Source organism: Vigna angularis, chromosome 3, assembly GCF_016808095.1.
Source record: "Vigna angularis cultivar LongXiaoDou No.4 chromosome 3, ASM1680809v1, whole genome shotgun sequence".
Classification (NCBI taxonomy): Eukaryota; Viridiplantae; Streptophyta; class Magnoliopsida; order Fabales; family Fabaceae; genus Vigna; species Vigna angularis.
The window spans coordinates 17,509,431-17,537,101 of NC_068972.1; the positions used below are offsets into that span (position 1 = coordinate 17,509,431).

The following is a 27,671-nucleotide window of genomic DNA, read 5'->3' on the forward strand; positions in this document are numbered from 1 at the left end:
ATTTAATTTCGTATGTTTCCTGTGCTGCATGAACGTTCGTTGAGTTACTAAATTAAAGTGAAGTATGATTATTGTGATATTTGACTATATGATATATGATGGTTGCCATGTTCTGATGTATGAAATATATGAAACTTATATGATATGGATTGTATGAAGTATGAAAGTTGATTATGATATGAATGTATAAAGTTATGAAACTATATGTTAAGAAATGCGTTTGAAAATAAATGAGTCTGGTATGAAATTTCTCATATAAAAGTGTACGTTTGTTACTGAACGATCATTGACCGTTCAGTTTTCCTGGTGAACCTAGTTGAAACGGGATTATTTCATTTGGAGAGAATCCTAGTTGAGGACGAGCGTCCTCGGGTAGTAATACTATGCTTGAGCGTTCGGCCAAACACAATTGTATCTGGGTATCCTGTGATAAACTCAATTTATATATATATATATATATAATGGTATATTTCCGTTGTTCGTAAACACTATTTCGATAGTATCTTATTATATTTATCAAGCCTTTTATTATAAGTTTAATAGTGCTCGGTCTTACACCTAGCGCTCGTACTGAATAGTGCTTGGTCTTACACCAAGCGCTCGTACTCGTTTCTTGTATAATCTATCTTGATGAAAATAGTGTTCGTCTAACTTCAATAGAATTTTCTTCTCTACCGTGCTCGGTCATTTACTAGCATTCGGATTTCTTGATGTAAAATCAAATAAGTTAAATATTCATAAGCGTTCGGTTTCTTCATGAGAATTCTTCTAAGTATTATTATTGGAATATCTTGAAGTGTCTGTATCCATTGGTTCCAGCATAGAGTCGTAGCCTTTGGCGAGGTCTTTTCAGCGTTCGGTCAGAGTTGTCAAGAGTCAGTTCATATAATTGATTCACTTTGTAATGAACGTTCGGTTCATTCGTTCCTTGCTATATCTATTACACTCGGTTTCTCTCTTAAACCGACAGTAAACCTCTCGGTCTTATTCTATTCTGGAACTGCAGACCTATCTGTCTCGTCTCAAGTGTTCGTCCTCGTTCTGAGTGAGGATTGACGTTCGGTATCTGGTGTCTTTATAAATCTTTGAACAAGGAGGAAATTGACATGATTAATAATGAAAGATAAAATTGAGATGAGGATTAATGAAAGATGAAACTGAGATAATTGATAATGGAAGATGAAAAGAATATGATATGAATGAAATGTGTTGGAATTATGAACGAGCGTTCCGGGGAGGAACGACTCATGTATGAATATTGGAATTTGTAAAGTATGACTGTGGTAATGCTAAGTTGTCGATTCATCCTGATGTTCCGTGAGTACTCGTCCTCACGTAGAGAAGGTATGTCATGTGTGGGAACGACAGGAGGTCCTAGTCCTTAGGGGTACTTTGGACAGATAGGACTAACCTCGGGTGGCAGCTGATGAGAGTATTCCAGTTACTACATCACCCGGGTGCACGAACGTCGTAGCTACACAGATTTCATACAGTCCGGATGGTCGGTCTAGTATATTAGGCTTTGTGTGAATGAACTATGAATTATTTTGTTTGGGTGATTTTGTGAAATGTATGTTATGCATGAATTAAATTACATAAGCTTACCCTTTGTTTTCCTGTGTTGTCTGGTTTTGTACGTCCGTCTTTGTCATTGCAATGATCATCCGTGTGGATGTGAGCAGGAGGAGGCGAGCTGCTGAAAGAGGCACTGGAATAAGAAAATTTGGAAGAAATTGGAGTAAAGACCGAACAGTAGGACGTTTGATCAATAGTCTAGTTATAGTAATGTGGTCGTTCGATCACCTTCATTTTTGTTAGGTATGACCGTTCGGTAATTTTCTTTTGTAAACCGTTCGGTCAGGTTTGCTTATCTGGTACGGCTTAATTTTGTAACTCTTTCTGTAAGGCCGTTCGGCCATAAGCGTACGCTCAACTCTAGTGTAAGAATGATCTGGTTTATTATTAAATGTAATAATTCTATGATATAGTTAAAGACTGTATTTTGGGATGTCACAGATTTTATTTTAAAAATTCATAAAATACATATTTTAAATATTTATGAATATCCACGTATATTCATGAAATTTTAAAATATTCACAAATATATTTTAAATAAATATTAATAAATAATAAATAAATATTTTTATTGCACGCCAAATAATTATTTTATGTTTACCAATCGGTCAAAAGTTTTCACATTGGATTATTATTTACCAACATGTCGATTGGCGATATATATTGATATGATTTATGCAAAAGATGTTATTCAAAGATATAATATGTTCTTGCATGAATTTAATATAATTTATAAAAACGTCTTAATAAAATATTGAAACTTTTATCAATAAATTTTGTTATCAGATATTCAAGATGAAAATTTATCAAAAGTAAATAAATATAAAAAGGGTACTATATCCTATCAGGGCATAATTATAAAACAATTTAATGATATATATATATATATATATATATATATATATATACATGATATTATGATATATGTTGAAATAATATTTTTAAACTTAATCTATTTTCTTAAAAAATTTGAAGCAAGCTCTTGTTCACACTAAATAAGAGCACGCTGTAATTGAGAAAATGTTATATTTTTCACAGATATGGGTTATAGTGTAGTAAAAATCAATATTAAGTAATTTATTTATAAATGAATGTATTTTAATGCTATTGTATGAAAATTTTGTTTAAGTACATATTATTACGTTCTACTTGTTTTATATTCTCTATTATATTATAATAAGGATAATGATGATGTCGTATAGTTTAATTAACATATTCTGAAAAAAATGCTGTTACGTAATAACTTTTTTGAAGTGATTATTGCTGAAAATAAATCAAAACAAACGACACGTAGGGGTACATTTGTCATTTAAAGCAAACGATTCGAGAGCATATCTCCGCAGTACCCCGAATTCTCAAAATCTCGTTAACTTCTCAAGACTCGAGATTTTATTTTGACCTATTTGGTCTGTTGCAAGATACAGTGAGCGAGTTATATTTTCCTACCTTATTTGAACGTAATTTCTTGAAATTAATATTTTTATAAAATCCTTCCAAATTTTATGTAAATAAAATCCCCTGAAATTTCATTCGGCTCTCTTCCCGGCTCCGTCGCGGACACCCAAGAAACACCGCAAGATTGCTTCGGAAACAAGAGCCCCAATTCGAAAGGGATTTATCTTTTCCTTTCTTCCTTTTCCATCCCCTTGCAAGTGCAAGACCTAGTTAATCACTTGCACCAAATCCATCGTAACAGAAGAGGTCAGTGGTGATGGAAGTTCGATTAATTTTCTTGCAGTTTCTGGATTTGCATTTTTGGAATTGTATATTCAATCGAATTACACTCCCGAACCCTTTCTTGAGAACAGTGCCCGTTCCACCTCGTAAATAAATAACACCTTTCGGTTTCAGATTCTGCCCTCATTCTTCAATCTGCATGCGGCTTTTGAAGTGCAACCCCTCTTCGCAGCTGCAACTTCAACCGTTTTCGAGGTCTATCTTCCTCTTTAGGATTTTCAGTTACTTTTGTTTATTCAGTTTACTGTTTCGCTTTCTTTTATTTTCACTTTGCGCGAGCTCCCAGGCGTCGTCGACTTGCGACTTGCCAGTTCCTTTTAAATCTTTGCTTCTACTAAATGTTAAATCGAGACTGATTAGACGTCGGTTAGGTTTTACCTTAATCAATTACTCTCTTCGTTGCCATACATGCAGGAGAACTAGAAGAGTGACGCTTGTTTTGAATTCAATTCAATTTAGATTTATAACGGATAGGTTTCTTGTTAATCCATAGTTTGTGTGGAATGATGTGGTGATGTCATATTGTTAAGCCAAAGTTTGTGTTGTACGATGTGACGATGCAATAGTGCACAATGTATGTATGCTGCTGTTTTTCAGGGATTGGTTTTGGAGTTTGTAGCTTATTCAGGACATTTTATGCACTGTAGTTTGTTATGTGCAGGGTGTTTTAGAAAGATGGATTCTCGGAAGGGCAAATCTTCTTGTCGTGCATCTTCGCTTAGTGTTGCACATTTAAGTGTTTCAAATAAGGTGGATCAAATGGTGGCGCCCCCTGGGGATGTGGGAGTTGTTCCGACTGATCTGGATATAGACCTTAGGGAGGTTTACTTTTTAATCATGCACTTTTTGTCTGCGGGACCATGTAGGCGAACTTTTCTACATTTTAAGGAAGAACTTTTAGAGCATCAACTTCTACCCAGAAGATATCATGCTTGGTTTTCAAGAAGTGGTGACCTCGGAGGGGATGATGCCGAAGAAGATGACGATGGCTTCTCTTTACCTTTAGATTATAGCAATTTAGTGGGCAGGTATTTTTTGCTTTATATTTGATGATTTTATTACCATGTGAGATTGTACTTTTTATGCATAGTTTTTCAATATAGATACTTTTTTACGGGGGCAAGATGTTGGTAAAGTGGGAAGTTAAATTTCGTTACACTTCATGTTGAAAGATGATCCACTTTTAGTATGTTTTTTAACTGCTACCAGAAACATGTATTATATCAGCCTGAGCTCGTTTTTTCTTCCATTATATCAGTAAACGAGAAACATACTTATTCCCTATGTTCCAAAATATATGTTGTTTAAGATTATACTCTGGGATTAAGAAGGTTATTATATATGGTTAATTACAATAAGAGATTGTAGTTTTGTTTGAACAAGCTACTTATAAGTTAAAGGTCCTTTTGGGATGGTTTGTAGTTGTAAGCTTTTAGATTTAAAAAACTACTATCAGTTTTCATATTTAAAAAAATAAATTTTAGTTTTTGATAATTAGTTTTTTCTCTATAAATTTTTTGATCTCAAAATAAATTAGTTTAAAATTTTCTTTAATTGTTAAATTAGTTTAAAGGTATTTTTAAATGGTGGTTGCAGTGCACGTGATGATGATGAGAAGGGCTATTTGCCATGGGTAGCAATTATGTATTTTTGTTAAACAATAAACCAAATTTACAAATATTTTTTTTTAGTTTTGAAAATGAATGTAAAAGTGTTTTGAAATAGAGTTAAAAGCAATTTCAGCTTCATTTTTGTCAAACATGTTTTTGTTTTGAAAACCCAAAACCTAAAACTTGCAACCACCCCTAAAGGCCCAAAAGTCTCAAAGTATGATCACTTCATTAATGCAGTCTCTCAACTATTTAGTGGAGCTACCAAATGATAAAGTTAGAAAAACATCATACTATTTTCTTAATTTTTCAAGTGATAGAAAATTGTAACAAAACATGTTTTTTGAAGTGGAAGATGTTGTGATAAGGTGATCATAGTTTGGTGCATATACTTGTTTACATTGAAAAGACTCTTTTAAAATATTATATGCTATATCCTTGTGAACTTGCTTCGTGCATATGTTCATAGAAATAGAGAGACATTGAGCTGAAATTGTATGTTTTGTGACAGTACGAGTGCCTCATTTATATTGAGAAAACGGAATAAATACAAAAAAATGAGGAGATTTGATGTACTCTAATAATAAAGGTATGATACTAGAAATAATAATTATGTTCCTAATAATGCAAATATATTCTTGATTATGAATATCTACACCTTATTTTGTAAAGATCCATAATTATAACACTTCCTTTCAAGATGGAGCATACAAGTCATATGATTAGGTTGCAGCTATGATTGGTCCTTGATCCCTTTCTAATATGTCTGCCAACTATTCACTTTCATTTACAAATCTAGTGATGGTATTCTTAGACTACACCTTTGCTCTTATGAAATGACAATTTTGGTTCATTCATAAAAGATAAGATCAAAGACAATACGTAATGCTATATGGTTGTCAAATATGAGGTCAGTTTTGGAATTTTATTCAATTTAAGCTCTTTGAGCAGTTGCTCTAGCCATATGAGCTCAAAGGTGACTAAAACCATTACCTTGTATTTTGCTTCTACACTTGATTTTGGCTCAACATTTTTGTTTCCTGGTTTTCTATGATATTAATCTCCCCCAACAGGAACACAATACCTAGAAATAGAGCATATATCCTAGGTGAACCTATACATCAACATTAGAATATCCAACAATTTGAGGACTCCCTTTATCTTCATAAATAATGCTAGGGGTATTTATTTTGGATATATCTTAGGATCCATACAACTGCATCCCAATGGTCTTGACAGAAAAAAGTTAATAATTTGACTTACTACACTCGCTTCAAAGGCAATGTCAAGCAAGTCACAATGAGATAATTTAGTTTACCAACTAACTATTTGTACCTTTTAGGATTTGAATTCAACTCTCTTTGGTGTGGTACAAGTTTGATACTTGGGTCCATTGGTATGCCTACCGAAATGTCTAGAGCATATTTCCTCTGCAGTTTGACCAAACCACCCTTGGATTGAACAACTTCAATACCAAGGAAGTACCACAATTTACCAAGCTCTTTTTTCTGGAACTTCTGAACAAGATTGTTTTGGATAGATTATACCCTCCTTATCACATAAACAATTAGGTAGATGCATCCAGGGGAAAAATAATGTTAAAATAATGAATGTTCAACTTTACTTCGTGTCATTCCAAATTGCTGGATGACAACAAAAAAACACCCAAGCCGTATTAAGGCCATAAATGGACCTGTGAAGATGACACCTTATCAAACAACTCCCCTTGAACAGTAAATCCCACAGGTTCCTCCATGTATACCTTCTCATCAAGATCTCCTTGGAGAATAAATACAGATATAGTAAATATACATATAAAGTAAATAAACCTGTATTTTCGTGAGTCAAAGTGTTAAACTTCAACATATAGTGGTACTTTGATACTCTGTACTATAGTTATCTCTGAATGGTTGACAGTTGACTGCTACTCTCAGTTAGATGGGTTATCACTTGACCTTTAAGTGCATATGAATGATTATCATTTAAAAAAAGGCTGCCAAATTTTATGGTCAATGTCAGTATACTTAAATGTTTATTGCTATTAAGCATTTAGAGAGAATTTTTATTTATTTGAATTTTGGTATATTGGAATTGTTTGTTTTAAAAATAGAAAACGAACATAAAATTATTTTGGAAGTGTCTGATTAATACTCTTAGAGGTATCTCCATCTAGAGATTACTTTCCAATAGAGAATGCTTCATATTTTAATCCAAATATGTTTTCTTATTTGGTTCTGAAATCTTTTCTCTTAGCTGCTGTTTGATATCACCTAAGTCTTAATTATTGTTCATCTTTTTTTTTATTACTAGGTATCCTCATATAACTAAGGATCACTTAGTAAAGCTTCTGAAACAATTGATGCTGAGTACGGTCCATCCTTTGCATGGAAAACTTGGAGGAAGTAGCCCTAATGCAGTTGATGTTCCTACTTTACTTGGATATGGTTCATTTTCGCTTCTTGACAGTACGTGATAAGTTACAGTAATCTTTTTCTTGATCATTCAAGCTAAGATCGCAAGTCATTAAAGCATAAACTGAAAATAATGTCTGCAATTTCAGTCTATTATATGAATTTAATGAATATGCAATTTATACACATTTATTAATGAGTTTCTGTTAGTTATTTGAAATATTCTCAAGGCAATGATTCATATTTTAGGGCTTGCTTTAAAGGTTAGGAGTGGGTATGTATCAAACCCTGTTTTGATTTATATGCTTTGATAAAATTGACAATTGATTGAAGACATGAATCTTACGTAATTATGTTTGCTTCTATATATGTACACGGTATATATGTACACGGTTTACAGTTGCCATCCTTGGTCTTCTGCACCAAGATTGGTACTAGCATATACAATGTCATCATTGTGTGGCAAGTAGTCATTAGCATGTTTAAAATGTGAAGGTCTAAGATCCCAAACATTTAAAAACTTGATTAGGTAGTTGTCTACAGTTTAAAATTTCTTCCTGGTGTTCCCTTTTGACAAATGTTGTTCTGGTCTGAAGCTTGTATTAACAAAGTTGGATTTAAATATGTCTGGAAGTTGCTGTAGTTGGCCATGCCCCAACATTAATCACAAAATAGATATGTGGAGGAATGGGATATTTACTCTATTTTTATTCCTGTGTATGTACAGGTGATAGAAAAACAGCTGACAAGCTTGTGAAGAGCCCTCCACTTTACATGCGCTGGCCTCACATGAAGGCTAATCAGGTTCAAGGGCTAAGTTTAAGGGAGATTGGAGGTGGTTTTACAAAACACCATCGTGCTCCATCTATTCGTAGTGCATGTTATGCTATTGCCAAACCATCTACTATGGTGCAAAAAATGCAAAATATTAAAAAACTAAGGGGGCATCGTGTGGCTGTCTATTGTGGTATGTGTTGCTCTTCTTCTAAACTTACTATTAATATGGTGACTTTATGCAGCTGGATTATCTGAGTTCATGTTCAGTTATTCTTATGAAAGTCACTACTTAGATGTGCATCACATGACACCAATAAGAGTTGATTCCAATATTTTTATAGTATAATTGTTGCTTTCTCTTCTTAGAGTTTCCTTATGAAGTTAAATGTTGATTTCTTATGAACTTAGATGCATATAAGTCATTACATTCATAGATGGACTAATGGTTTATAAATTTTTAAAAAATGATTTTACCTTGCAGCCATATTTGACGGATCAGGGAGATTTGTTATTAGTGGTTCCGATGACCGTCTTGTCAAGATTTGGTCTATGGAAACTGCATTTTGCTTAGCTAGTTGCCGTGGACATGAAGTGAGTAAAAAATATAGTTTATGGAAGTAATTTTGACAAGTGTTTTCCTTTTATTATCATTTCATCTGATGTTGTTGTTATTAAACTGAAGGGTGATATTACTGACTTGGCTGTAAGCTCAAACAATGCTTTGGTGGCATCTGCTTCAAATGATTTTGTCATTAGAGTTGTAAGTAGTATAGCTTAATTTGTATGTTGTCATGCAAACCTTGGGCATCTAAGTTGACATTTGCTTTACAACAGTGGCGATTACCAGATGGGATGCCAATATCAGTTTTGCGGGGACATACAGGAGCTGTTAATACTATTACTTTTAGTCCCAGTGTTGTATACCAGCTGCTATCGTAAGTTTAGGAGTTAGGCCTATTGTTGCCTTTCTATACATTGTCCTAGTGATTCTTGAGACTCAGAATAGATAAGTCTTGATGTTAATCTATTTATTTCATTCATACATAATTGAATTGTAAAACAGTTGCTAAGGTCATGTTCTGTGTCATACAAAAATCTTTACTATTTTTTATTTGTTAAACCAAGTGTTTTGTTTGGATATTTATTATTTTACTAAATAATAATTGTTAGAGATTTCACATCAATTAAAGATATAACTAAATTATAATATATAAGTCAGTGTAAATTTCACTTACAAGCTCATTTTTATGATGTTGAGTTAGACTTAAAGCTCATTCTCTAAGACTAATGTTGTGAATTTAACATACTCCTTTGCATGACATTGAATCTCTTTGCCCCATTCCAAATGAGTTACAAAGTTTGTATGTTTTTTAGATTCACCTGTCATGTGACAAACATATTTCATGATTTCATTCTTGTGCAGATTAATTATTTATTTATAATAAATTCAACTATACTTAGTTTTTCTGTTCGAATATATGAAAAGTATTTTATGCTATCTTGTTCATATATTATATAATAACTTATCACATCTTAAATCTGTCTTCTAGGATCCTTATTCTTAAGGATTTATCTTATCTTTTGGAAGTTATTTGTTCTTTAGGATTAAGAGTCCAGTATTGGTATAAATAAGGGTTAATACCTCATGTTTATCAAGTTATCATCAAATTGAAACTCATTACAATATGAATAAAATCATTTTTCAAAGTCTTTCTTTTCTTTCCTTTCCTGAATATTTAAAACCTTTTAATTTCAACTTCGTCTCAGAATGGTGCCATCCCCATGTCATTTCTTTGTCATCAAGTTCTGTAAATCAAGAGCTCTACTGTATTTGCATCTGTTTTCTTAGCAACTGATAATCTATTGCATTGTTTCCTCATTCCCACAAGTTTAGATGCTGCTTACCATTGTTTACATTGCTGTATCCACTTGCCTTTGTATAGATCCGTGTCTGTGATCACATCCTCAACTTCAGACCTCTTTTCATTTTTTTAGGGGGGTGGGGTTGTACTAATTTCTTCATTATTTTACACACATATACATCATTGTAGTGTTAATAATCTAACTTTTATGATTTATGTAGGTCATCCGACGATGGAACTTGTAGAATATGGGATGCAAGGAACTCACACAATCCCCGAATATATGTGCCTCGGCCTCCAGATGCTATAAATGGTCAGTTAATTGCTTATATTTCTGTTAACAGATCAGGCATGGAATTGGAAGTGGCTGAGTTTTGCATTTTTTACCATATTAAATTTGATATGGTGGTACAATCTATTCAGTTTTTAAGTTGGATAAGTTATATTCTATTATAATCTAAATCCAATATAAAAATAAAAAAAGATCTTTTTATATTTCAACACGTTTGTTTAAATAAACACTACACTTGGAATAGTGGATGGAATTATCAAATCTTGTTCAAGTCAAACTATGCGAGTTTAGGTCAAATGGATGACTTGTTACTTAAACCTTCCAGATCAGTAGTCTGACCTGCTGACTGAAATAATTACTTTTTTGTTATTAGGTTATTATTTATTGAGGAATTATAAACTTTTGCAGGGAAGAGCAATGCTCCACCAGCTAGTTTGCCATCCTCAAGCAATGGTCAACAAAGCTATCAAGTACTTTGTTGTGCATATAATGCTAATGGAACTGTTTTTGTTACTGGTAGCTCTGATACTTTTGCCAGGGTAGGTTTATTGGTGTGCTCTTCACAAATTTCCTATTTTCTCTCAGGAATACTATTAGCTTATTTAATATCGCTTCTATGCTATGTTGAAAATTACTGCAATTTGCAGGTGTGGAGTGCGATGAAGCCCAGCACTGATGACTCAGAACAACCAATACATGAGATGGATTTATTATCTGGTCACGAAAATGATGTTAATTATGTACAGTTTAGGTTAGCCATCCCAGCTAGATCTATGGTTGTTTGTTTTGCTTTGTAATGATCCTTATTATCTTTGCTATTCTGCATGCAGTGGTTGCTCTGTGGCTTCAAAAATTTTAACATCTGACCCTTGGAAAGAAGAAAATACACTGAAGTTTCGAAATTTCTGGTATATGCTAGCGCTTGCTATAATTTTTTCTACCCTGGTTAGTTTCATTTAATGTAACAACTCCCCTTCTCTCATTACTAAATATATGTTGCATACCTATGTCATAATATTTCAGGTATTGTCATGATAACATAGTTACCTGCTCTCGTGATGGAAGTGCAATTATATGGGTTCCCAGATCACGGAAATCTCATGTGAGCTCCTTTAATTGGATTACCATTGAATTTTGGTCTATTTTTATTCTTGAAGACATTTTCTTTTCCAGAATTGTTTTGGGGATCTATGTGGCATGAGTAGGTTCATTTCCCCCTTTGCTTTCCATGTTAAATATGTTTTCCTCTTCTGTTTCAGGGAAAAGTAGGACGTTGGACTCGTGCATATCATCTAAAAGTGCCACCACCACCGCTGCCTCCCCAACCTCCACGAGGTGGTCCAAGGCAGAGATTGCTACCTACTCCTCGTGGTGTTAATATGATTATATGGAGTCTGGACAATCGCTTTGTGCTTGCAGCTATTATGGGTAATGTACTTGCTAAAAGAAATACTGTAGCAGGGAAATTTTAACCTGCAAATTATACATTTTTTGTATACTTAAGTATATTAAACTGGTAGCACCTTGTATGCAAATCATGGTCAATCACAATCAATTCACTTTGTTGCAGATCTGTTGTTTTAAATACTAACTCTTTGATATGATAACTAACTACAGTTACATAATATAGAACTTTTCTGGCCTCAAGTACACTATATTGTTAGACTCACTACATTTGAGAGATTGTTGCTTTATGATTTTGTTCTTAAAAAGTGTCTTTGGTGCTCACTGTGGGGCTCAAACCCTTTGTGGTTGTGAGTTTAAGCCTCATGGTAATTGAGGCCTAGACAAGCATCAAAGTGGAAACTATATTGGATATTGCGAGTATTCTATCAGTGCAACAAAATTGAGGTCCGAACAGTAGTTGGAATATGTAAAGGATCCAAGTTGTCTAATTGGATTTTCTTATAAACAAATCTGCCACAGAGCATGCATAATTTTCTACTTGCCACTACTGTGTACTACTGCTTGCTGCTTTTACATATATCACTAAGCATTATATTGCCTCAAGATGTATGTTGGTTTCACATGCAATTGATATTTTATAACCACCACATGGCGTAGAGATTATCAGTTTAGTGTCACAATTGATTTTTTTATACCATGTGGATTGTGGGGTAGAGAATATGCTTGCTATTGTTTCATATATCACTAAGCATTATATACTATCTATATGTTCCTTGGTTTACTATGCAATTGATATTTTATTATCCCCATCAGGCAATTTGTACTTGTACATCTTTTGCTTATGTGATACCCCCCTTGCTGCTCTCATTCTTAACCAACGTAGAACTCCTTTTATTTGCAATATTATCCAATCACATTGATTGATAATTGCCATGATAATTTTATTCATTTGACATAGCATACATTCACAACTTTGTGATCCCTTCCCTTCTCTTGTATAGATAATCAATCTTATGTTATTTGATGTGGAGAGAAGGTTGTTGCTTGCTTTAACTGAGTACTTGTCTTCTCTTCTTGAAGATTGCAGAATCTGTGTTTGGAATGCAGTTGATGGAAGCTTAGTGCACTCTTTGACTGGTCATACTGAATCAGTAAGACCTAATTCTTTTTTTTTGGTTGAGAATCTGCAAAATCTGTCATCTATCTTTCTCTACCCCCATCCTTTCTGTATTTTGTGTGGGGCTAATTTTTCTCCATTGGTAAACATGCTTAACTTTTATTTGTTGGACTAAAAGTTGAAATTTTCTCATACTTTTCTTATTGGGTTAAGTTATAGCCTCTTATTTTTTTCTTTCTTGATTTGAATTTGTACAATCATATCATGACTAAATTGTGATTCTTTAATGGTTGGCAGTCTTATGTTTTGGATGTTCACCCTTTCAACCCTCGAATAGCTATGAGTGCTGGATATGATGGACGAACCATTGTTTGGGATGTAAGCTTCTTTTATTTGGGTCCTTAAAAATCTCAAGGTTTAAACATTCTTTGCAATACATTAATTTATTCTTTTCTGGTATATTATTTTTCCAGATATGGGAGGGCATACCAATTCGAACGTATGAAATTGGACGCTTTAAGTTGGTTGATGGGAAGTTTTCTCCGTAAGTATCTAGAATACTTGTCTTGAGTGGTCTTTTTTTTTTTCATTTAATAATTCCATTCTTGTATCTATTTTTTTTCTCTTAATAGATTTTGGTTTGTTCCTCACTTTGGTGATACGCAGTGAATGTCTTCCACACCCATCTGTCTTTCACTTTTCATAATCTGTTTGGTACAGAAACTCATTAGGGTGATCCAAACTTTACAGCTATGTATTCGCTGTCAAGTGATAATAGAGCTGAGAGTTAAAGAAAATGTTATAAATGCTGAAAAGTGAACTGAGTTAAGGTATCAAGATAATAGAAATTTTTATAAATGCTGAAAAATGAACTGAGTTAAGGTTTCACTATTTATATCCTTACAAAGAACCTGAAAGTAAAACCACACTAAGTACACCACACAACTAATTTTTTCCTTTCATTTTTCAATCTAATTAAACAACTAAAAAGAAATAATTCTTCTCGTCTTAATTCCATTTAACGAAACAGCTTTAAAATTCCACTTCAATTCATCCCAATTTCTACCATTTCCTATTTCTTTTATATTTTGATGACTATCCAAACAGGGTGCAAGAGAGTACGAAGACTGAATCAGCAAATAATTGTTGTAGTGACAATTATATCATTCCCATAGACAAAGATGAGGACCAATGCAGGACTGTGAATAGACAAACAAAGAGAATGGAAAATTTGTAGCCTTAAATTAAAACTGTAACAGTGGATTCCAGTATGTCAAACTAGGCTATAGGAGTCCATTTGAGACCATAAATTGCCTTCTTTAATTTGAATACCAAGGACTAATCATTACAAAGCCAGAGGGGTGAGACATATATATCTCATCTTGAAGCATAACATTTAGTGATCTATATTGACATCTAGCCGTTGTAGGGCCACTTGAAAAGGATTAATCTGAATAAGAGGAGATTATATGTAATTGATTAATTTGAAACAATACATCACCCTCTATATATAGAGGATTGTAACCCTATAGTATTGGTTGCAAAGAAATCTTTAGAATCTTCTAACAACTTCTAACAATAAACCTAATATCCTACTAACAAAACTCCCCCTGAAACTGGTAATGGATATCTATACTAGAAAGAAATAATATAAAAGAATGAAGATTTTTATTCAATTGATTCAAAACAGGATATTCACTTCTATATATAGAGAACTCAAACCCTAAAGTAATAATTACAAGAGATCTCTAGAATCTTCTAACAACTTCTAGTAATTTAACATGCTACCAACAAATTTTTTGTACTGCATTTAATATCCAACTAACAACACTTCTCAAGTTGGTGAATGGGATATCTATCATTTCTAGCTTGCATATGAGATCATAAAATCACTCGGTGGGAAGACCTTTTGTAACAAATCTACTAACTAAAGTCCAAATGGGACGTAGGAAGTAGTGATAAGGTCACTATCTAATTTCTCTTTAATAAAGGGTCTATCTATCCATATGTGTTTGGTCCTATCATGCTAAACTGGATTGTGAGTGTCAAAATATATTTTAGGAAACTTTAAATATTATTTCCATGTATTTAATTTGTTATATTCCCTGTATCTTGCTATTATTATTAGAATAACAATCCCACAATTTTAGGGATTTGTTCCATAGAATAGGTTGCTCATTCAATGAGCTCTTGTATATATATCCAATGCATGTAAGGAGACAAATAATAGAAAATAATATATTCTCTCTCCTAAATTCAAGATGGTATCAGAGCCTAGTATCCAATAATGAGAAAATGGGGGGTATTTGAGACATTAAATCCACAAGAAAATGGAAACTTACTAGAGTATGTCAATGAACACGTACTTGTGGGTTTTTTCAATTTACTAAGAAAGGACCTCACTCTTTCTAACTCCTCATGGTTGAGTTGTACAGATCCTTCCTGACTTTCAGGACCAGTAGCAACATAAGCTTGCCCCCCTCTCCTTGGAAGGCCTCCTTTGTGTCCCCAATCTTTACTTTGAGGTTTTCCATGTAACTTCCAGCATTTATCCCTTGTGTGACGTGGCTTGTTGCAATAGGTGCACCAAACTCCTTCATTTTTCTTCTCTGTTCTTGGAAGAGGACCTACTTTTTTTTGTTCTGCAACCATGACTGTTGCTCCTTCAGCAAGCATTGCTGAATTATTCGCAATTGGGGTCTCTAGCATTAGACTCCTTCTACTTTCTTCACTCCAAATAATTGCCATTACTTCATTGAGTCTAGGAACCTTCTCCTTGCCTAATATTTGGATTCTGACTTGATCATATTCTTGGTTTAGGCCTACCAAGAAATCATACACCCGATCTTGTTCAATGTATTCTCTTAGAATGGCTGAAACCTCAGAACACTTGGCCTTTATGACCCTGTAATGATCTAACTCCATCCATAAAGATTTGAGTTGATTAGCATATTTTGTGACAGTTTTAGTGCCCTGTTTGGTTGCCATTGTTTTTACTTTCACCTCATAAATCTAGGCAGCATCCTTTGCCTTAGAGTAGGTTTGCTCTGTTGCATTCCATATAGCCTTTGCAGAAGTGAGGAACATGCATGTATCGCTAATTTCCGGAACCATTGAGTTCCATAGCCATGCCATGATCATGGAGTCTTCTTCATCCCATGATTTGAATCTGGCATCTTCTTCCGCAGGGGCATCTTCAGTGAGATGGCTAACCTTTCCTTTCCCTTTTAGAATGGTCTTAATGAGTTGAGACCATTTAAGATAATTTTTTCCATTCAATCTATAAGTTGAATGAACATTCTGCAATTCTCCCATACTTTGGAACTTGTCTACATTTTCCATTTCAGCCATTACAAAAATGTGCAATTAAGGCACAAAAAAACGAAGATTGATAATGTGTAGGAATGAAGGCTGGGATGGACCTCTAGGGTTGGGCAACAATGAAGGCTGTGATGGAACTCTAGGGTTAGGCAGCAATGAAGGCTGCAATCAAAACACACGGTTAGAGGCTCCCAAGGATCGGGCACTTATTAGATCAAACTAGAGCTCTTCTTTTTCAAAATAATGTTCCAAAAAGATTTTGGGGGGAAGCCATTCTCACTGCTACTTGATTAATAGATTACCTTCTACTGTTTTATCCTCAAAAAGTCCCATGGAAGTCTTAAACTCGTTCTACCCACATATAATCCATACAAATAACCTTCAACCTAGAATTTTTGGGTGTGTCTCCTTTGTACATGTTCATAGTAATGGAAGAGGAAAACTTGACCCAAGGGCAATAAAATGTATTTTCTTGGGGTACTGAGCCACACAAAAAGGGTATCGGTGTTTCCATCCCCCATCCAAAAAATTCTTTGTGTCAAGAGATGTTACTTTCAATGAACGAGTAAGCTACTTTGACCAATCTCATCTTCAGGGGGAGACTTTAAGAGAGGAAGATGAACCTTTGATATTACCAAATCTGTCTTTTGGACTAGAAACAAAAACTCAAAAGGATATGACAACTATATGTGAGGTTGAAGCTGAAGAGGAACAAGTAGAGGTAAATCAAATACCTCAATCTGCAGGACCAGCAACTAAACCTCATGATAATACAAAATTTGGGAAAGATTTGGTGTACACACGAAGAGAAAAGGCCATTCCAAGATCTACTCATGTTCAAGAATCCAACCCTACAACATTACCTGAGGTAATTCTTTTTGATCCTATAAATTCTATCTCTACTGCTTGTGATGAATTTCCTTATGAAAAACCAGTAGAACAGATGGATCATAATTTAGACCTCCCAATTGCAATTAGAAAAGGAACCAGAACATGCACCAAAACAACCTTACCCCTTGACAAATTATCTATCCTTTGAAAAATTCTCACCTACCCATAAAACCTTTCTCACAAGCCTAAACACCACAACTACACCTTCTGTATCTGAGGCATTAATTGACAAAAAATGGAAACAAGCCATGGACTTGGAAATGGAGGCGTTGGAGAAAAACAATACTTGGCAACTAGTCTCCCTACCACCTGGAAAAAGGGCTGTTCGGTGCAAGTGGGTTTATACAGGGAAGTACAAGGCTGATGGGACTATTGAGAGGTATAAGGCAAGGTTGGTAGCTAAGGGATTCACCCAAACATATGGAGTGGATTACTTAGAGACTTTTGCACCAGTTGCTAAAATGAACATGGTTAGAGTAATTTTGTCGTTGGCAGCAAACTACAATTGGGAACTGCAACAATTTGATGTTAAAAATGCATTCCTACACGGGGATCTTGAAGAAGAAATATACATGGAAATACCACCCGGGTATACGGGACAGATTGAGGCCAACATAGTTTGCAAATTAAAAAAGGCGCTATATGGGTTGAAACAGTCACCTAGAGCATGGTTTGGGAGATTCACCAAAGTTATGACAAGTCTTAAATACAAACAGAGCCAAGGGGACCACACTTTATTCATCAAACATTCTGATTCAAGGGGAGTGACAATACTATTGGTCTATGTGGATGATATAATTATTACTGGGAATGATAAAAAGGAACAACAAAGGTTGAGCCAATGCCTTGCCAAGGAATTCGAAATCAAGACTTTAGGGAAGCTAAAATATTTTTTGGGGATTGAAGTAGCCCATTCCAAGAAAGGAATCTTCATATCCCAACAAAAGTATATCGTTGATTTGCTACAGGAGACAGGTAAAACAGCCTGCAAACCAACAAGTACACCTGTTGATCCAAATATAAAGTTGGGAAGTGTAGAGGAGGATGTTTATGTGGATAAAGAAATGTATCAAAGACTTGTGGGAAGACTCATTTACCTATCTCACACTAGACCAGATATTGCCTTTGCTGTGAGCTTAGTTAGCCAATTTATGCACCAACCAAAGGAAGCACATTTACAAGCTGCACTTAGAATTGTCCAGTATTTAAAAGGGACTCCGGGAAGAGGAATTTTGTTCAAAAGAAATAAGAATGCCAGTCTTAAGCAGGTTCAACTGTGGATAGGAGGTCAACTACTGGATATTGTACCTTTCTTGGTGGAAACCCAGTAACTTGGAAGAGCAAAAAACAAAGTGTGGTAGCTAGATCTAGTGCTGAAGCAGAATTTCGAGCAATGGCCCAAGGAATATGTGAACTTTTATGGCTAAAGATTATATTGGAAGACTTAAGGATAAAGTGGGATGAACCAATGAGGTTATATTGTGATAATAAATCTGCAATAAGTATAGCACACAACCCAGTACATACTCACCAAAGGACTGAGCGGCAGTAATTTTGAAAGAATTATATCCAAGCTGGGAATGGAAAACACTTATTCACCAGCTTGAAGGGGAGTGTCAAAATATATTTTAGGAAACTTTAAATATTATTTCCATGTATTTAGTTTGTTATATTCCCTGTATATTGCTATTATTATTAGAATAACAATCTCACAATTTTAGGGATTTGTTCCGTAGGATAGGCTGCTCATTCAATGAGCTCTTGTATATATATCCAATGCATGTAAGGAGACAAATAATAGAAAATAATATATTCTCTCCTAAATTCAAGAGTGAGCAATGCTAATAGTTGGCTTCTTATCACAATAAAGGATCATAGGTTCTTCACATTCCACCTTGTGATCATTTAGAATAATTCTCATTCATAATAATTCATACACCCCTTGTGCCATAGCTCAGAATTCAACCTCTGCACTAGACCTTGCAACAATATTTTCTTAGTTCTCCAAGTCACCAAATTTTCACCCAAGAACATGCAATATCCTAAGGTGGATTTCCTATCTATGATAGATCTTGCAATCTGCATTAATTTACATTTCCATTTTTAAATTTTCATTTCTCTTGAACAATAATCCCCGTCCTGGACTTGTCTTCAAATATTGAAGGATTTTGTTTACCGCTGTTAAGAAGTGGACTTTAAGCCTAACTCAACTCTACAAAACCGACTTATAGGATGAGGTTTGCATCTACTTATATATTATAAATTAGCCCTATCTCTAGTCGATGTGGGACTTCCAACACACCCCCTCACGTCGAGATATATATATCTTGAGTGTGAGACTAGACATTAATGGGTGGTCCGATAACGGCCTGATAGCGGGTGAAACAACATGCCCAACAAACAACAAATATCGCTAGGATAGGCTCTAACCTGACTCTAATACCATGTTAAGAAGTGGACTTTAAGCCTAACTCAACCCCATAAAACTGACTTATAGGGTAAGGTTTGCACTCACTTATATATTATAAATTGATCTTATCTTTAGTTGATGTGGGACTTCCAACAACAACTTCTAGATATCTCTCCTTTGGATCATGTATGAACTGACTAATGACACTCACAACATAGGCTATATCCAATCTGGTGTGAGCTAAGTAAATGAGCTTCCCAACAAGTCTTTGATATTGGCCTTTATTTATTACTCCCAATTTTATCCTTTTGTTCTATAGCAACTCCAGTGGTCTTGTAATCAATCATACTAGTTTCTTTGACAAGATCAATAACATACTTTCTTTGGGAGATAAAGATGCCTTTCTTTGAGTAAGCTACTTCTATCCCAAGGAAGTACTTCAACTTTCTTAGATACTTCATTTCCAAGCAAGTTTTTCCTTTAAGATTTGTTTCTCATGTTCATCATCTCTTGCAACAATCATATCGTCAACATAGACTTAGAGTAGTGCAAGTTTACCTTTTGGATAATGCTTGATGAACAAGGTACGGTCACCTTGACTCTGTCGAAACCCCATGGAGATCATAACATGAGTGAGCCGACCAAACCAAAACCGAGGTGACTGCTTGAGTCCATACAAGGCTTTCTTAAACCTACAAACTTTATTCTCTTCTTCAGTAGGCCTAAAACCTGCGGGAATTTCCATATAGGCTTCTTCCTCTAATTGTCCAAGCAAGAAAGCATTTTTCACATCAAACTGTTGCAATTCCCAACCAAAATAAGTTGCCAATGAGAGAATGATTCTAATTGTATTCATCTTTGTCACTCGAGCAAATGTCTTCTTATAATCAAATACCATAAGTTTGAGTAAATCCTTTAACAACTAACCTTGCTTTGTAACATTCTAATGTGCCATCGGATTTATACTTTACATTATAAACCCATTTGCATCCTACTACATTTTTATCTAGTAGCATGTTAACAATTTCCCATGTTTGGCGCTTTTCTAAGGCACTCATCTCTTTATTCATGGTTTGGACCCAATTCTCATCCTTCAATGCTTCTTGAACGGAAGTAGGGACTCTAATTGCATCAATGGTAAAGAGGAAACTTTGGTGCTGCATAGATAGGTTTTTAGTAGTCATAAAATGAGAAATAGGATACTTGGTGCAAGATCAAGTTCTTTTCCTCAAAGCAATGGGCAAGTCATCAAGATGAGGTTCACAATTATTCAAGGAATTTTCCAAATGTTCAAGGGTGTCAGAAAAAGGAACACTTACCCCTGGGTCAGATCATTGGTGTTGTTCATGGATCAGGTTGGGTTGCTTTTGTCTCCATTGATATTTTATATGGAAGAAATTATCTGGACAACTAATTTCTAGATGTGATCGTCTCAGGGTCAGAGTTGCCCCTGTTAGGAGCAACTTCAGAAACAGGACTAATTTTTGGAGCTGACCCTAACTTAGGAACACGGGTTCCCTTGTTAGGAGTAGCTTCAGAATCGAAATCTCATCCTGTTTGTGGGGATTAGAATTTTGAATTGGATGAGTGGTGGTGATGGGTTGGGGAAAGGATGGGTTACAATAAGAAAAAGGAAAAAGAAAAAGGACTTGTTTGAAGACATAAAAACTTTTTGAATATTAAATGTTAACATTAATTATATTTCAGTTTGGTTGACAGCCACGTGAAAAACACGGTGACGACACAGCACATAATGTGCCATGTCAGCGAAACTGATGGTGTCATCCATTTGAAGGACAAACGGGAATACCAAATCTTTTTTTTAATTTTTGACATATTTAGGGATGAAATAGAAGGCATTATACACCTTTAAGGACTTCAAAGGGTATTCAACCTTCTTTAATCTTGCTCCTATCGCTCTCTCTTGAGTAACCATCTCGTCCATTCGTTATCTTCAAATGTTTGATATTCTTTTGAGGTCCTCATCAGTTTTTATTGTATTTTCTCTCTACTGTAACTTCTAAAACTCAAACCCAAACTAATTCTTTTAATATTAATTTATTTGAAATAATTGTTTTAGCATCAATTATTTTAAAAGTAATTCTTCTTAAATTTAAACCAAATGTGTCCTCAACATTTTTGCTTAAATTCAATTTTTAATATAAGAATGGAGAGCAAGCATTAAACACTAGACCACTATGTTGCTTTAAAGTGAAAGCCAATAAGAACACTTGACCGCTATCTTGTCATATGTGGACTATAGTTATCTGTTCTATATTCAGTTCAACTGTGTAATATTTTTACTTTGTTATTACCAATTTTAATTGTCTGGACCCATGCTAACACTGAAATACCATTATCATTTTTGTGTATTAATTATGTCAAGCTATGAGCTTAAGCTGCTTTGTGTCCAAATGGGAAAAACCTGTAGACTATATGTCTACCTTGCGGATCTTTAGTGTTTCGTGTCACACATGAATTGTCATTTTTTTAGCCATCACGATCTCTGACAGTGTAATTTGTTAAAATGTTGTCATCTTAGGGATGGAACATCAATTGTGCTCTCAGATGATGTTGGACAAATATATTTTCTGAACACAGGTCAAGGCGAGTCCCAAAAAGATGCAAAATATGATCAGGTGGTAAAATATTCCTCCCCTACCTTTTTTTGAAATCAATATAAACTTTATGGAAAGTAAATTTATGTCTATCTCTTTTTTTCTGGCAGTTTTTTCTTGGAGATTATCGACCCCTTATTCAAGATACTCTGGGAAATGTTCTTGATCAGGTTGATAGTCGATGTGCTTCTGTACTTTGTTGATTGTCAGTATGTTTGACTTGATAAGATTGTTGAAATTTTCTGTGGCATACCCAGCTAACCTATGTCACATCTGATGCAGGAGACTCAACTTCCACCACATCGAAGAAACATTCAGGAACCTCTGTGTGATTCTAGTATGTTATTTTTTATTCTAGTATGTTGTGGTTTATTTTGTAATTCTTATGTTTAATAGGATGCTAATTTCTTACAATTTTTCTTTTATACCAGGCATGGTGCCATATCCAGAACCTTATCAGAGTCAATTTCAGCAACGTCGACTTGGTGCTCTTGGCATTGAATGGCGTCCTTCGGTGATAAAATATGCTGTCGGCCCAGATTTTAGTGGTAGCCAAGGTCAAGACTTCCCAGTCATGCCTTTGGTAGATTTGGAAGTAATGGTTGAGCCACAACCAGATTTCATAGATGCCACGTTATGGGAACCAGAATATGACATGATTGTAAGTGAGGATACTGATTCTGAATACAATGTGAATGATGATACTTCTAGTGCAGCTGCACAAGGGAGTGTCATCTCTTCTAGTGATCTAGAGTGCAGCGAAGATGACTCTAGTAATAAGGATGGCCTTAGAAGATCAAGAAGGAAAAAACATAACGTTGGAGTAAGTGTCTTCTTTTTTGTTTGATCAATACTTAATTACAAATTATCTAATCTTAATGTTTCTCAGGTTGAGGTAACAACTTCCTCTGGAAGGCGCGTTAGAAAAAGGAATTTGGATGAGTGTAATGGTAATACTTCTGGAAGTAACAGACCCAGTAAGAAATCCAAGGGCAGTTCAAAATCATCAAAAAGGAAATCTTCAAAAGCAAAGAGATCAAGACCCCAGAGAGTTGCTGCACATAATGCTCGCCATATGTTCTCTCAAATTGATGAAACATCTACTGATGAGGAAGATAATGATTCCAATGATGAATCATCAGACAGTTTCCAAGATCCGGACGATTTTAGTGAGCCTGAGAGGGAAATGGACGTGAAGCATGATGAATTTAAAAAGTCTCAGTTAAAAAAGTTTGCAAATGTGTCGAAGTCTCCTGTATGCTCTGAATCCCAGTCAAATGTTGAAACTAGACCAAGACTGGTACTTAAGTTTTCACTTCGTGATTCTAAGAAGAGTGTGCCCACAGAGGACACAAAACCTACTTGTGAGACTGAGGATAATATGGTATGTCAGTCTTCTAGACCTCAACCCCAAGAATGCCATCATAAAACTTTTCCAGATTCAAAATCTTTGGACTCTGTGCTATCTTCTATGACTGCAACTAATTCTGAACTTCCCCAAAGGCACAATGGAGATGAAAATGATGATAAGATTCAAACTGAGAATGCTACAAATAATCTGGATCCATCTAGATATGTTGAGGAAAACACAGATCAGTGCAGAAAGGTGGAGACACACACGTATGAACTGTCAAGATCAGGGGATGCTTTGCTGACTGGTGCTGAAAATGATGACCATATCGAACACAATGCCAATGGGTAAGTAAAGATAAATGTAAAAAAAATGTTTATGATACTGCTTCATTTTCTATATTTGGCAATGTCTTCAGAATCCAATGTTTTTCACTACCATGTTTTGCAGGAGATCAGAACATATGATTGGCAAGTTAGAGACTTCCGGTAGTATGATTAATAAAGGGCTGACTGGTTTTGAAGATGCACTTAAAATTTCCTCACCGGAACCTTTTTCATCTGGAAATGCTCAGCCAAATGCTGATGCCTTCTGGACATCTGGTTATGAGAAGTTCAATGGTGTTAATAAAAGCCAGTCTGGGTCTGGCAAATGTGCGGAGGACTCGATAGAAAACAATGAAGCTGTTCACTCAAGCCACGCTGGTGACCTGAAAATGAAAGCACCTATGAAATCAACCAAGCTAATTATTAAAAAGAAACAGATTTCATCTGAAACTGAAGCTCCTTGCAAACTAAAATTTGTTAGTTCTAAGGCAGATTCAACTGGTGCTAGAGGTATTGTTATATCTGGAAATTCCTCTATTACAGGTCCTAATCTTTTACCTGAAGGTGAAGATGACAGAAAATTTAGTACTCCACAGCTACTGCATTCATATTCTGACAAGAGAAGAGATTACGTTCATGAAAGGGATAAGTCGCATAAAGGAAAAGTCAATCAAGATGGTTTTGAATCTTTTGATTGTGATATTGAAGAACATAATTCTGTTTTCAGCAATCAACTTGGTTTACAAATTGGTTTGTCTGATGTTTTAAGTGATCCTATACGTCGATCACGATCTGTAAGGATAAAAACAACTTCTGAGGAGCCAAGCACTTCAAACAGAAGGGTTAAAATTCATGGGGGTCAAAGTTCGAGGGGAAAATCTGATTGGGAAGACTGTTCTACCAAAGTGTCTGATCAACTTCATCGTAGAACTAGGACTTCCAGACATAGGCGTGATGAACATATTTCCAGTAATCCTGGTGGCTCTTTAACTCGAAGGGTGTCAAACCATCATGTCAAAAATTCGTCATGGCTGATGCTGTCAATGCATGATGATAGTTACCGATATATTCCTCAACTTGGTGATGAAGTTGTGTACTTTAGACAGGTAGGTTACTTTTTTTTCCCGTTATGGTTTGTAATAAATAGTTCATAGACTCTGGGAAAACAAGTTTCCCTAATCTGTTTCTAGTTTATGCTCTTATCCTTATTTGGTTGGTTTTGTAATCTGCTTCCTAATTCATCTTCCCGTTATGGTTTGTAATAAATAGTTCATAGACTCTTGGAAAACAAGTTTCCCTAATCTGTTTCCTAGTTTATGCTCTTATCCTTATTTGGTTGGTTTTGTAATCTGCTTCCTAATTCATCTTCCTGATATTTGATTGCCAGGGACATCAAGAGTACTTAGAGTCATGTGCATCATCTGAATCAGGTCCATGGAGATCAATTACAGGACTAGGCTTTTCTGAAATTTGCAAGGTTGAAGAGCTTGAGTATGCTGAGCTCCCAGGCTCTGGAGACAGCTGTTGTAAACTTAAACTTAAATTTGTGGATCCTTCTTCATACGTGCATGGAAAAATGTTTAAATTGACCCTACCTGAATTGAATGACTTCTCTGATTTTGTTGTTGAGAAAACATGGTATGATACTGCCATGAAGAGAAATTGGTCTTCAAGAGATAAATGCAAGGTCTGGTGGAGAAATGGAGACGGGGATGGTGGAAACTGGTGGGATGGTAGAATTATTTCAGTGCAGGCCAAATCTCATGACTTCCCTGATAGTCCTTGGGAACGGTGTCAGATCCAGTACAAGAATGATCCAACCGAGAATCATCTGCATAGTCCGTGGGAACTGCGTGATCCTGATCCTGAGATTCAATGGAAGCATCCCCATATTGATCACACAATCAGAGATAAGCTGCTTTCCTACTTCACTAAATTAGACCGCAGGGTAAGTAAATATAAAACTTTATTAGCCTATGTTCTTTCACAGAATTAGAGGCTTATTGATACTTGCAAGATGCAAAGTTATAATTTTGATTGAAAGGGTGGTGGGTGGAACGTTTCTCATTGTTTGTATTTCCCTCAACTCAGGAGAAATTTGATTTCCAAGCATTGAACAAAGTAGCTGAAAAATTAGAGTTTGCAAACAGGTACCAAAGTTTCTGTCTAGGAAAAAAGAGAGGATTGATATGCCTGTCGTTCTGTACACAATCTTGTTCTAGCAATTAGGTTAAGCCTGAGTTAATTTGTCATCTTTGGATTTGTTTTACAGGTTTCCCGTCCCACTCTATCCTGAATTGATTCAGTCAAGGTTGGAGAATGACTACTATCGTACTGTGGAAGGTGTCAAGCATGATATAATGGTAATGTTATCAAATGCCGAAGACTTCTTTACAATTACAAAAAATGTTCAGCTGTTGGGCAAGATCAGGAGAATATCAGACTGGTTTAGAAAGAAACTTGAAAGGGTATAGAAGGCCCAAATTGGGTTTTATAGGTTTCTTCTAACATTGTTTTTCATTCTTTAATCCAATTTTGGAGAATTAGTTGGTATTTAAGTTGGTTTTATAGAATGGTGAAGGGCATAGGTGGTGGGTAAATATCAGCTATCACGTGTATATATACGAACTCATCCTTTTTAATGCCAATTGCCGTTTTGAATCATCTTCGGCTTTATAACTTTGATTTCAAATTTCAATCTTTTAATGGATTTGCCTAGGCTCCTTTGAACCTGAGTTTAATATTCAATATAGAGTGCTCTAGAACCAATAAAACCTTCCAATTCATACTTTTCAACTTCCACCATTCCACATCATTTCCTACTCTGACATTAATTTACAGTAGTGCTGGATGATTTACATTTTCTTTGATAAATTTAAAGATATATATAGTAATTAATTTAAAGTATAATGTATAAAATATTATTTTTAAAGTACTTTATTATAATCACTAGACTATTATTTTTAACTAGCATTAATTTTTAAATAATTTTAATTAGTGTAATATTTGATTGATTTAGCTTTTGTTAACAATCATTTATATAAATTATCAATTGATTGATTTTATTTTTGCAAATATTCAGTAATAAATAGAAAATATATAGTTTGAGTCAAGCTATGCAAATATTTTGTTTCAAAACAGTATTAAAGAATGAATTAAAAGAAGTCAATGATTGTATTTGTATGTAATATGTATGTACATGTATTAAATATGTAAAAGTATTCATGCGCAGCGTCGGCTTGTAAATACGATTTTTTGTATAATGTACTAAATTAAATAAAATTTGAGTATCAACATGTTATTCATATAATTAAATTTGCTTTTACCTTCTGGAAATACGTTTATGTGATTAGTTCAACGTAAAAAAAGTTATATGTAAAAATAAAATAAATCAAAGAATTAAAACCGAATTAAATGATTGTCTATATATATATATATATATATATATATATATATATATATATATATATATGCATGTATCGTTTTATTATTTTCACCGTCAGATTATAATCATATATTAATTAATTGATTAGTGTAAAATAAAAGAAAAATTAACAGTTATCAAATAGTTTATATTTGTAAATATTTTTACAGTTGTATATTATATTGATGTTGTAAATGAAATTTCAAATAAATTTGGATGTAAAATTTCATATTATATTTTATAAAAAAAATGATTGAAAAGTCATAATTTATGTAAGTTATGTCAATTCACAAATAGTAAGCCATGAAATGATGAATTTTCTGCCTCAAAACGTAGTACTTAGAACTTTGTTTTTTTTTTACATTCACATTTTAACTGATTTTATATATTCATTTTACAACTATATAAAATAATTATTTAATTGTAATATAATATTTTATTATGAAAAAGAATTATAAAGGAGATGGTGTTTTGAAAAACAGAGTCAAAATAATTTTTTTTCTCAGAATAACAATTGAATTACAACCTTCCTATGTATTCAT

The 27,671-nt window shown here is 34.4% G+C and overlaps 1 protein-coding gene across 2 annotated transcripts; it reads left to right on the forward strand.

The window, feature by feature from the left end:
• The first annotated feature begins 3,038 nt into the window (after positions 1-3,038).
• Positions 3,039-26,384, forward strand: LOC108325956 (uncharacterized). 2 transcript variants are annotated; one of them, XM_052875276.1, is made up of 26 exons: positions 3,039-3,276; positions 3,427-3,507; positions 3,960-4,340; positions 7,233-7,387; positions 8,061-8,300; positions 8,592-8,701; positions 8,793-8,870; positions 8,945-9,045; positions 10,194-10,285; positions 10,673-10,803; positions 10,912-11,015; positions 11,095-11,172; positions 11,288-11,366; positions 11,524-11,692; positions 12,752-12,822; positions 13,086-13,166; positions 13,262-13,332; positions 21,953-22,049; positions 22,139-22,198; positions 22,311-22,365; positions 22,460-22,851; positions 22,918-23,726; positions 23,830-24,811; positions 25,093-25,653; positions 25,797-25,855; positions 25,978-26,384. In XM_052875276.1, exons 2-26 carry the CDS (start codon positions 3,452-3,454, stop codon positions 26,177-26,179), a joined length of 5,214 nt encoding a protein of 1,737 aa, XP_052731236.1. In that variant the 5' UTR covers positions 3,039-3,276; positions 3,427-3,451; the 3' UTR covers positions 26,180-26,384. The 2 variants fall into 2 exon arrangements, with proteins under 2 accessions (XP_052731236.1, XP_017414615.1); XM_017559126.2 differs by having other exon boundaries at positions 3,974-4,340.
• Positions 26,385-27,671: the final 1,287 nt, after the last annotated feature.

Bases quoted from the DNA above. Each gene is read 5' to 3' on its own strand.
- LOC108325956 (XM_052875276.1), top strand. From the start codon at position 3,452: ATGCGGCTTTTGAAGTGCAACCCCTCTTCGCAGCTGCAACTTCAACCG. The intron at 11,693-12,751 runs GTAATGTACTTG...CTCTTCTTGAAG, and splicing joins TGTGCTTGCAGCTATTATGG to ATTGCAGAATCTGTGTTTGG. The intron at 25,856-25,977 runs GTACCAAAGTTT...TTTGTTTTACAG, and splicing joins AAATTAGAGTTTGCAAACAG to GTTTCCCGTCCCACTCTATC.